Consider the following 12,108-nt stretch of genomic DNA (forward strand, 5'->3'; position numbering starts at 1 on the left):
GCCTGGGGAGAAGAACCCGGGAGTGTTTTTCAGGAGACAAAGCTGCTTTCCTTTGCAAAGGGAAGGGCAAGCGAAAGGGAGGCAGGGGAGGAAGCCTCTGAATTCTCCCAGCCCACCTTAAGAAAAACAATGTGTGGCTGATTCCAGGCAGGCAGGGGTGACCTTACAAAACACAAAAAAAGCAAGTTGGCTTGGAGCGAGGCAGGCAGGCAGTCGTAGTGGTACAGCCTCCCTTGAGCTCTTTCTACTCCCCTCCAGCCTTTTCTTCCGATCGCCTCTGTCCAGCTTGCTTTGTGAAAAGCTAGCTGGGGGGGGGGGGAGAGAGAGAGAGAAAACTAGGACTGCGTGGAGCCGTTCCCAAAAAGCTGGCTTGCCTGCTAGAGAGAGAGAGAGAGACGGGAGGGGGGGGGGAGAGACGACTCTTTCTTCTCTCCTGAACTGGTACATTGTTGAAAAAAAAACAGAGCCCCATCAATGCTAGGCAACGGGAGGAGGGTGAACCACCAACAGCAGAGAGCAAGAAGGCGCTGCAGAGAGACACAAGCAGACTGACAAGCGCAGCTAGGCAGGGTCCAAGGGCTGCAAAGGTGACACAGAAGAGCCCATCTCCCTTGTGTCCGCAGGGGGGGGGGCTCTCTCTGTTCCCCTTTTCCTGCAGATTCTGCCGCCCCGTCTCCTCCTGGCATTGCTGCTTGGGGAGGCGCGCAAACCCCAGCCCCGTTCCGAGGAAGTGTTTTTCCTCTGCAAAAAAGGGGAAAAAAACATCTCCCCTTCTTCTGGTTTCTTGTGACTCTTAAGGTTTCCTAGTGCGACTGGTGGAAAGGCCTGGAAGAGGAGGAGGAGGAGGAGGAACAGGGAAGGGAGGGGGGCACCCCAGCAGCCTTGGCATGTGACTGCCTGCCTGAGCAAAAAGTGGCGATTTTTTTTCCCCGCCGGTCCCGGGGCGAGCGAGGAGCGAATTCTCGAGGTGCGCGCGTGTGTCTGCGTGTCTGGGGCGCTGCGCGCTGCAGCGGATGCTGGCCAGGTGAGTCTGTGCCCGGCTGCGTGGCTGTGTTTGCGTACGTGCTTTGCTAGGCACCCGGGAAAGGATGTTGTTGCACAGTCCCCCCCCCCATGCGCCTTCCTCCCGTCTCCCTGCCGCTTTCCCCACCGCTGCCCCGATGTCCTCTCTGTAAAATATTAATCTCCCTTTAACCGTTTTTAGCTGGGGATGTTTCAGGAGGAAGGAGATGGAGGGGGGGCAGAGAACTCCTGATTTCGTCGGCTCTGGAAAATAGGTTGGGTTTGGGCTCTCCCCCACCCCCACCCTGCCGATGTCTGTAGACGAGGAAGTAAGGTTGGTTTCCTCATTTTGGGGACGGAGTGATGCGGGGTTTTGTTTTCTTCATCTTCCTTGGCTTCGTCTGCCCTTCTCTCAAAGAGAGAGAGCGACACAGAGAGAAAGCCGCTAGAAGCACCCTCTGATTTCCTCTTCATGAAACTCTTTTTCTTTTTTTCCCTTCTTCCCTCCAGTAGCAAATGACCATGGACGCTCCCGGGCTTTCTTCCAGAGGTTTGCTGACCTGTCTCCTGCCTCCCCTGCTGCTGTTCTGTAGCTGGTCAGGTAAGAAGAGCTTGTTTCCTTTTCCATCCAGAGCATCTTCTGCTAAAGGACATGTCTGGGTTTTGACTTTGATCTGTTCGCCTCCCCCCCCCCCCTTCTCCTTGCAAAAACCAGTTGTCTGGTCTTGGCATCGTCTTTGGTTGTCGCAGCTCCTCAACAGAGCAAAAGGACGGATTTGTGTTTTTGTTATTATTTGGTTTAAGGGAGCATTTGCAGGGCTGATGAGTTGGTTAGGGAAAAGACCTTGATCCCTCTCCTTCCTTGCAAGATCCCCCTCCCCCACTTCAAACACCACCTACGTATGGTTTCTATCTACGGTTGTGCCAGGGCACGCTCAGGAAATGTTCCCTAAAAGAGCCGGAGCTATGCAAAGGCTTCTGAATGATATAATGTTGAGCTCGGTTCGTGAAGGTGGTGGTACTGTTGCAGGAGGCGCTGAGTCCGCCTGGCATTTGGCTGGCATGCACAATAAGGCGCCTGAGGAGAGGAGAGCTTCAGAGATTAGATGGGCATCTTGTGACTTCACTGCCTTGTCTGCTTGTGGAGTGAGGAGGTTGTGCTGCTGGTGATGTGATTTAGCACTTGTGTTGCTTTTTAAAGACTCGAAAGCACCTGCCGTCTCCTTACAACAGTCCTATAAGGCAGGGCAGCATTGTCCCAGTGTGGTTTATATGGACTGTGTTTAGCAACAAGTGTGTGTGTGTGTGTGTGTGTGTGTGTGCGTGTGCATTTGTGCAAACAGTTCTACCTTCATAAATCCCTGAACTGCTCAGGTCTTTCATACTTCGAGAGATCACCTCTTATGTTTGCTGCAAACTTGGGTTCGTTGGCAATGCCCTCTCTGGAATGTGGCTTGACCTACTGCCAAAGGCAGAAGATGTTCCAGTGGTTTTGCCTTTGCTAAACCTCTTTTTCACCAGAGGGTCACCAAAGTCTGGGCTCGGGGGCATCTTTCTGGAGGCTGTGGGCAACTTGTCTGCTCCAGCAGGCGTTGAGTGATGGAGACAGCAGGAGCTCTGCGTGTTCGTGTATCTTTATCCCATTTATATTATTGACTTGCTGGCTGTTTTACCTGAAGGGATGGAAACTGTACGTTGCAAGGCACCGCTTCTCAGCTTGAACAGCTCTCTTTTGCTCTAGGAACCGTTCCTTGAAGTCCGTTGCTCTTCCCATTTTACAGATGGACGCTGCTAGGTTGAAAAAGGTGTGTCGTGAACGCCCCACAGCCACCACCACCCTGGAATTACGTATTCTCAGCCGAGCTGCCTTAGATCCTGACCTGCCAATATTTTGGGGGCAACACTGTATAATGCCAACAGCACTCCCCTTTTTAGCTTTTGATTCTTAGAAAGAGATAGTTACAAAATACAGCCCTGCACCTTGAAGATGACCTCCAGCTCTTCTAGGAGAATCAAAATGCATTTGTGCATGCTATCAAAACCTCTCTCCAAGTCTCAGCCTCTCATCCTTACAATGGGAATACTGGCCTGGCTTTGATGTGGCACTTGTAATGGCAGGTTAATTGGAGAGCTGGCTAGGATCCAGCTGGCTGTGTACAGCAACAATTGCCCGAAGGCAAGAGGATATCCTATACATCCCCAGCATGTCCTTGCCCAACCTTTTTCTTGGAAAGTTTTCAAAAAGGAGGTTCTGCTGCCTCCCTGGCTTCCTGATAGGTGCCCATCCATCCTTTGCTAATTGCCATCGTAGGCAGCTTCATTCTGTGGCTTAAATGCTGCTTAAAAGTTACATTTTTGGTTAAACCGTAGGGAGGGAGAGAATATATAGAGACTTGCCTTATATGAAGATCATAGGTCCATAGTATGGCAAGGCTGGTAGAGCAGAAGACCCTTAATTCCAGGGTCGTGGGTTCAAGCCCTGGCACAAAAGGGGGTTGGACTAGATGACCCTTGGAACCCCTTCCAACTCGACAGTTCTGTGATTCTATGAAGCTCAGTGGCCTCTGCACTGACTGGCAGCCTCTTTCCGGTGTTTCAGACAAGAGATATTCCCAGCCCTAACTGCAGATGCCAAGGATCAAGACTGTTGTCCTTTGCATGCAAAGCAGATGCTATACTGCCCAACCAAGGCCCTATGCAAACAGAGAAAGCAGCTTATGCAGAACGCTGCTTCATGTAGCTCACTCAGTACGATCTGCACTCTCCAGGGTTTCAGGCAGAAGCCATTCCCGGCCCTACCTAGAGATGCCTGAAACCAAATATGAGACCGTCTGCTTGCAGATGTTCAAGTGCAAAGACAGCGCTGCGAATGAGTGTTCCTGCAGGAAATGTGTGTGCTTCAGCCAGTGTTTTCCACAGGACCCTCGCAAGCAGCGTATGACTGTAGCCCGGCTGTGCATGTTTTCTGGGAAGCTTATTGAGGCAGCGTTCCCAAACGGGTGCTAACTGCTAGGCTCTCTTTTATGACTTCCACGGCACAGCCGAGCAAACAATGGTAACCTGTAACGCAGAAAAGAGTTGTCATGTACGGTGAATGCACACAGCCTTTGCACACCCATGTACGTGAGAATTCAGACAGAGGTGGGGGTTCCCAGCTGCACTAATCTGCCCAGCCACTTAAACATGTGAGTGTGTGTCATAAATGATGTCCACACTTCACAAGTATCCTGCATTGTAATGTGTGAGAACAATGCTGTGCATTTATTCGCACTTCCAACTCCCCAAACTGCTTGTTGTTCCAAAATCCTAATCCCTTTTATTAGACCAGGCATCCCCAAACTCGGGCCTCCAGATCAGGCACAGGCAAACTCGGCCCTCCAGATGTTTTGGGACTACAACTCCCATGATCCCTAGCTAACAGGACCAGTGGTCAGGGATGATGTGAACTGTAGTCCCCAAACATCTGGAGGCCTGAGTTTACCTATGCCTGCTCCAGATGTTTTGGGACTACAATTCCCATCATCCCTGACTACCGGTCCTGTTAGCTAGGGATGATGGGAGTTGTAGTCCCAAAACATCTGGAGGGCCGAGTTTGGGGGTGCCTGTATTAGACCAACCATGCTGTGAATGTTTTTGGTTGTCCTGATGGAAAGCAGTGGCCTAATAAATATTTTGGACTTTTCATATCATCCAGCAAAGCTGCTGTTTTACACCTTTTTCCTACACCTTCTCATTGTCAGCAGCAACCTGACAAGGGCAGCATAATGTGGGGAGGAGGCCATGGAAGAGGGGCTTGCTTCACCCTCCCCACTCCCCTTGGCGAATTCATAGCTGAGGTGATTCATAAGAAGTGCTTGGCTGCAGGATCAGGCCAAAGGCCATCTGGTGCAATGTGGACATCCCATGAAGCTGAGTGTTGGTGGATCAAAGGAAGTCTTTCTTCAGGCAGTGTGTGGTTAATCTCTGGAACTCCCTGCCACAGGAGGCAATGCTGGCCACCAACCTAGGTGGCTTTTAAAGAGGACTGAGCCAATTCATGGAGGAGACGCTCTGCTCTGCCTCCACAGCTGGAGCAGCAATGCTTCTGAATACCATTTGCTGGAAACGACAGGAGGGGGAGAGTCCCTCTGGTGCCCGGATCCTGCCTGCGGGTTTCCCATAATGGGCATCTGTTTGGCCACTGTGGGACCAGAATCATTGCACTAGGGCAGGGGTAGGCAACCTAAGGCCTGAGGGCCGGATGCAGCCCAATCGCCTTCTCAATCCGGCCCCTGGATGGTCCGGGAATCAGCATGTTTTTACATGAGTGGAATGTGTCCTTTTATTTAAAATGCATCTCTGGGTTATTTGTGGGGCATAGGAATTCATTCATTATTATTTTCCCCCAAACTATAGTCCGGCCCACCACATGGTCTGAGGGACAGTGGGCCAGCCCACAGCTGAGAAAAGGTTGCTGACCCCTGGACTAGGGGGACTAGGCAAGCCCCCTAAATGTTCCCTTGGTGTCTCCAAACCCCAGGAAGCTCCTGTCTGGCTTAGGGAGGGAAGTGTGATGCTCTGATGGGTCCAGGAGCCCTCCTGCCACCTTCCAAAAGCCTGGGAAGCTTCGGCCTGGCTTACGGAGGAAGACAAGATGCTCACAGACATGATGTGAAGACACCGTGACGTCAAGTCCCCCCCCCCCATCGCTCTTCCAAGCTAGTGCCTCTGACCCTAATTGTTTCTCCTTTCAAAAATTTCATCATATGCCCCTGGACCCGATGGGTCATTGGCCTGACTCACCGGGCTCTTGCTATGTTCTTATGCCCAGCGGCTGAGCAGATGCCTGTGGCAAGGCCATAAGCTGGACCCAAGTGCAACAGCTCCATCCATCACCCTGTGCCAGCCTTTGCCAGCCTAAATGCCCTGCAGATCTTTTGTGCCCACAACCTGGGACTCTAAGGTGTTGCAGCTCAAAGCATCTGCCTGGCACCCACTTGATGAAGGGCTGATCTGCTCTCCGGCCTGGAGAGAGTCGCTCTTGCTTTTCTCTCTTTCCTTCCGCCTCCTCCGTGACAGCCGCCCCTCCCCATCCCTTCCACGTCGCCACAAACTGTCAACATAATTTCTTTAATCTAGTCTCTCCGTCGGCTAAGCGCATCCACAGGCGTTCCTTGTATGATTTGCTCCATCATCCCCTCTGATTCACTCACACACGCGTGTAAGCGACTCCCAGCCCAGTGTGCGATCTCGGTTGTAAAGGGAAGCTCTGTGGGTGGGGCAAGGCTGAATCTCACCCCCCCTCACCCTTTGCCAGGCATCCAGTCGCCAACTGATGCTGTGGCAAAGGATGAGCATGTGGAATCAACTTGTGGTTCATTTCCCCCTCACTCCGCAATTCTTGTCATTGCTGCCAACCGTCTGTTTCGTGGGCCTCCAGGGGTGAAGTCAACCCCCTGCGTTGACAGCACAAAAGTGACCTCTCCAGGCCAACAAGCCTGGGCAGTGTGGATGGAGATTCTGGGCTGCCTGGGGAAAAGGCACGGTACAAATAAGTAGAATGATGACCCTAATTACAGAGCTAAGGAGTAAATTCTACACAAACCCAGAGCAGAGTCCCTAAGGCAGTTGGATGGAGCCTTCTATGCCTCCTTCTGGGGGTAGGTGGGTGTGGGGGACTCCCTGGTCCTGAATGGGGTAACTGTGCCCCTGAAGGACCAGGTGTGCAGCCTAGGAGTCATTTTGGACTCACAGCTGTCCATGGAGGCACAGGTCAATTCTGTGTCCAGGGCAGCTTTTTACCAGCTCCATCTGGTACGCAGGCTGAGACCTTACCTGCCCGTGGACTGTATTGCCAGAGTGGTGCATGCTCTGGTTATCTCCCGCTTGGACTACTGCAATGCGCTCTACGTGGGGCTACCTTTGAAGGTGACCCGGAAACTGCAATTAATCCAGAATCCGGCAGCCAGACTGGTGACTGGGATTGGCTGCTGGGACCACATAACACCGGTCCTGAGGGATCTGCATTGGCTCCCAGTACATTTCTGAGCACAATTCAAAGTGTTGTTGCTGACCTTTAAAGCCCTAAACGGCCTCGGTCCAGTATACCTGAAGGAGCGTCTCCACCCCCATCATTCAGCCCAGACACTGGGGTCCACCACCGAGGGCCTTCTGGCAGTTCCCTCATTGCGAGAAGCCAAGTTACAGGGAACCAGACACAGAGGGCCTTCTCGGTAGTGGCGTCCGCCCTGTGGAACGCCCTCCCTTCAGATGTGAAGGAAATAAGCAGCTATCCTATCTTTAAAAGACATCTGAAGGCAGCCCTGTTTAGGGAAGTTTTTAATATTTAATGCTGTATTTTTAACACTCAATTGGGAGCCGCCCAGAGTGGCTGGGGAGACTCAGTCAGATGGGCGGGGTATAAATAAATTATTGTTATTGTTATTGTTGTTGTTGTTGTTGTTGTTGTTATTATTATTATTATTATTATTATTATTATTATTATTGTTATTATTATTATTATTATTCTGGCAACTGCTGCAGCCATGCTGGTGCCAAACCGATTGCTCTGCTTGCCTTTGGACCACATTAGCCAGGCTGAGAAGGTGGGCATGTTGTCACCTGAGCAGCCCAGGACCTCCAGACACTCCACCCAGGCTTGCACCCTGGAGAGGTGATGTTGCTGCTGCTAACCCAGGGGTTTGACTTCACCCTTGGAGGCGCACTCCATTGTCTGTCGAGACAGATGGATGCCAACAGGATCCTGGCAGGTTTACCAGACTCTAGAACAGGCTACCTCAACCTCGGCCCTCCAGATGTTTTGGGACTACAACTCCCATGATCCCTAGCTAGCAGGACTGGTGGTCAGGGATGATGGGAATTGTAGTCCCAAAACATTTGGAGCAGGCATAGGCAAACTCGGCCCTCCAGATGTTTTGGGACTGCGGTTCACATCATCCCTGACCACTGGTCCTGTTAGCTAGGGATCATGGGAGTTGTAGTCTCAAAACATCTGGAGGGCCGAGGTTGAGGAAGCCTGTTCTAGAAGCCGCACCCCTTGCAGCTCTAGGAGGCAAGGCCTAGCCACCCTTCAGATTTCCCCCAAGAACGCATTGCATGGAACTAAAAATGTGGCTAAACCCACAGCAGAGGCAGCGGCTGAAGGATTCTGAGCTGGCCCTGAAAACACCGAGCAGAGAAAGGGTTAAGCCCTCTTTCCCTTCTAGCCGTAAATAGTGCCAACACCCTCCCAGTGATGCTTCATTTTGGACCCTTCCCAGAGTGACGAATTGTTTAGGACTAGGAAATGAGATAAATAATAATAATAATAATAATAATAATAATAATAATAATAATAATAATAATTTATTTATACCCCGCCCATCTGGCTGGGCCTCCCCAGCCACTCTGGGCAGCTTCCATAGAAACCAAAAATACAGTAAAATATCACACGTTAAAAACTTCCCTGAACAGGGCTGCCTTAAGATGTCTTCTGAATGTCAGGTAGTTGTTTATTGCTTTGACATCTGGTGGGAGGGCGTTCCACAGGGCGGGTGCCACTACCGAGAAGGCCCTCTGCCTGGTTCCCTGTAGCTTTGCTTCTTGCAGGGAGGGAGCCGCCAGAAGGCCCTCGGCGCTGGACCTCAGCGTCTGGGCAGAACGATGGGGGTGGAAATGCTCCTTCAGGTATACTGGACCGAAGCCGTTTAGGACTTTCAAGGTCAGCACCAACACTTTGAATTGTGCTCGGAAACGTACTGTGAGCCAGTGTAGCTCTTTCAAGACCAGTGTTATATGGTCTCGGCGGCTTCTCCCAGTCACCAGTCTGGCTGCCGCATGAGGATTCAGTTCCCTATTTGAATCATAGAATCATAGAATCATAGAATCATAGAGTTGGAAGAGACCACAAGGGCCATCGAGTCCAACCCCCTGCCAAGCAGGAAACACCATCAGAGCACTCCTGACATATGGTTGTCAAGCCTCTGCTTAAAGACCTCCAAAGTAGGAGACTCCACCACACTCCTTGGCAGCAAATTCCACTGTTGAACAGCTCTTACTGTCAGGAAGTTCTTCCTAATGTTTAGGTGGAATCTTCTTTCTTGTAGTTTGGATCCATTGCTCCGTGTCCGCTTCTCTGGAGCAGCAGAAAACAACCTTTCTCCCTCCTCTATGTGACATCCTTTTATATATTTGAACATGGCTATCATATCACCCCTTAACCTCCTCTTCTCCAGGCTAAACATGCCCAGCTCCCTTAGCCGTTCCTCATAAGGCATCGTTTCCAGGCCTTTGACCATTTTGGTTGCCCTCCTCTGGACACGTTCCAGTTTGTCAGTGTCCTTCTTGAACTGTGGTGCCCAGAACTGGACACAGTACTCCAGGTGAGGTCTGACCAGAGCAGAATACAGTGGCACTATTACTTCCCTTGATCTAGATGCTATACTCCTATTGATGCAGCCCAGAATTGCATTGGCTTTTTTAGCTGCCGCGTCACACTGTTGGCTCATGTCAAGTTTGTATTTGGCCCATGAAGCTCACTGAGTGGCCTTGGGCCATCTGCTTCCCCTTAGCCGACCTCGCAAGGTTGTTGTGAGGAATAACTGAGGAGGGGGGGAAGAAGCATTTATTTCTTTAGCGTGTTTATCTCTTGCCTTTCTGCCAAGCCACCATTTACTTTGAGCTCCTTGGAGGAAAAGGTGAGATATAAATGCAATCAATAGAAGGCTTGCCTGGGTTTAAAAACATGTCTGTGTGAAAAGCAAGTCGCTTCCCATCATTTCATGTTGTTGATTTGGGGCAGCGCCTTCTCTGAGGTGCAGAGCAGGTTAGCGTGAGTGACCTGGTGTACCTGTGTCAGAGTAGGACCATTTCAGACTGGGAAGGAGGAAAGGTTAGTAAAGCAGAATGTTCCCCCGAATCAGGTGTTTCCAGACGACCAGGTTATGTACCATTTTCCCTGGTCGGTTTGCAGGCATAGCGTGGGGGGTGCAGGGGGGGCCGGCCGCACCGGGCACAACATCTGGGGCGGGCGCGCTCGCACTCGCAGCTCTAAAATCCACAGGTTAGGGGGCGCAAATTACTTGCCTTGCCCCGGGTGCTGACAACCCACGCTACGCCACTGTTTGCAGGGAAATTAAAGGTAAAGATAAAGGGACCCCTGACCATTAGGTCCAGTCGTGGCCGACTCTGGGGTTGCAGCGCTCATCTCGCTTTGTTGGCCGAGGGAACCGGCGTACAGCTTCCGGGTCATGTGGCCAGCATGACTAAGCCGCTTCTGGCGAACCAGAGCAGCGCATGGAAATGCCGTTTACCTTCCCGCAGGAGCGGTACCTATTTATCTACTTGCACTTTGACATGCTCTCGAACTGCTAGGTTGGCAGGAGCTGGGACCGAGTAACAGGAGCTCACCCCGTCGCAGGGATACGAACCACCGACCTTCTGATCGGCAAGTCCTAGGCTCTGTGGTTTAACCCACAGCACCACCTGCGTCCCGCAGGGAAATTAGACTGCACTATTTTCATGAATCTGTTTGCGGGGAGATAAGACCAGTGGTAAGATTGGTGCGGGAGGCAGTGGAAGACAGAAGTGCCTGGTGTACTCTGGTCCATGGGGTCATGAAGAGTCGGACACGACTAAACGACTAAACAACAACAACAAGATCGGTGGTTGCCAAGCTTGTTTGGGGCACTGCCGCCCCCTTGGCTCCATATGTTCATTCCCAGCGCCTCCTACCCTATAAAAAACATCGTTCAGAATAGCGCTTCCATGACCCGTTAAGGAATATAATAGCACCATAAAATTCAAAACAGTAACGATCAACTGCACATTTATCCCAAATCCAATTAAAACTATTTAGTTTAATGAATTAAACAGAATTGATGGACTTGAAACCAGATTTTCAAAGCATGGTAGTCGTTTAGACCTCCAGTGTTCCTCTGAAACCCACTTGCCTCTTAGCGCGCACACACACACACACACACACACACACACACACACACACACCCGGCTGATGATACTGCCCACTTTAGGAATGACTGAGTTAGAGGATGTTGCAGGCCTAGGCAAACTCCAGCCCTCCAGATGTTTGGGACTACAATTCCCATCATCCCTGACCACTGGTCCTGCTAGCTAGGGGTGATGGGAATTGTAGTCCGAAACATCTGGAGGGCCGGAGTTTGCCTAGGCCTGGGGTGTTGCATCAAAGCAAGTCTTATCTCACCTTACCTGACCCTCACCTTCCTCATTGCAAGAAGTCTAGCCTTCGGGAGAAATTGGGTTTGTTGTTTAGGATCCTGCAAAGCACTCTAATTGCCCAATCTGACTATTGCAGCGTGTGATTGAATCTCGCCCCCAACAGTGGCAGGTTGGAAGTTCCCTTATTTGCACACAGAAAACTACCATGTCAGGGAGGAGAAGGCTAGTCTAGTCTTCAGCGTGTGGTTCTCTGTCTGAAGGGATATTCATGGGTTTTTATTCCTATTTATCTTGCTTTCGTAAACAACCTTTGAAGCTTTGTTCAAGGGTAGTATATGTAAAAGGGAATAAATGACAAGTGCTGTCCAGTTATAGGTTTATCCTGCCTCATCACCTGTTTTGTGAGAATCTTCATATCATGTCTTCAGAATTAGGTCTTTAAAATGCATCACGGCCTGATAAGCTCACGTCTTACTCTGGCTTCTTGTTTCCTGTTTCCTCCTGTCCTCAAAATACTGATAATCTGCCAGTCATGCTTTGATTGCACAACTGCCATTTCTGTGTAAACACTGTTCTGCTTTACTTTTGGGCACTTCACATTTAACATGTTCAAGGTTGTTAAAAGGAAGGAAAAAAGATTATGGAGAGCTCCAAAAAGGGTACAGTACAGTGGTACCTCTGGTTAAGAACTTAATTCGTTCTGGAGGTCTGTTCTTAACCTGAAACTGTTCTTAACCTGAGGTACCACTTTAGCTAATGAGGCCTCCCACTACCACCACACGATTTCTCATCCTGAAGCAAAGTTCTTCACCCAAGGTACTATTTCTGGGTTAGCAGAGTCTGTAACCTGAAGTGCCTGTAACCCGAGGTACCACTGTATCTCCAAACTGAGTGAAAGGGCAGTAAAATGGCAAGTGCAGCTACAAGTAAAAT

General features: G+C 50.6%; 1 protein-coding gene across 7 annotated transcripts in view; it reads left to right on the top strand.

Annotated features, from left to right (window-relative positions):
- The first annotated feature begins 231 nt into the window (after nt 1-231).
- The window catches only part of LOC308588097 (tyrosine-protein phosphatase non-receptor type substrate 1-like), a 130,295-nt gene continuing 118,418 nt past the window's right edge, over nt 232-12,108 (top strand). The window contains exons 1-2 of one of the 7 annotated variants that reach the window (XM_081196364.1): nt 232-1,024; nt 1,516-1,603. In XM_081196364.1, the coding sequence (XP_081052490.1) occupies nt 1,519-1,603 (85 nt within the window). In that variant the 5' untranslated portion in view covers nt 232-1,024; nt 1,516-1,518. Of the gene's footprint in view, nt 1,025-1,093; nt 1,337-1,512; nt 1,604-12,108 lie in introns of those variants that run through there. The other 6 variants (XM_081196366.1, XM_081196368.1, XM_081196363.1 and 3 more) reach the window with 6 other exon arrangements.

The sequence above is a fragment of the Podarcis bocagei genome, assembly GCF_964188305.1.
Source record: "Podarcis bocagei genome assembly, chromosome: 5".
In the NCBI taxonomy this organism is placed as follows: Eukaryota; Metazoa; Chordata; class Lepidosauria; order Squamata; family Lacertidae; genus Podarcis; species Podarcis bocagei.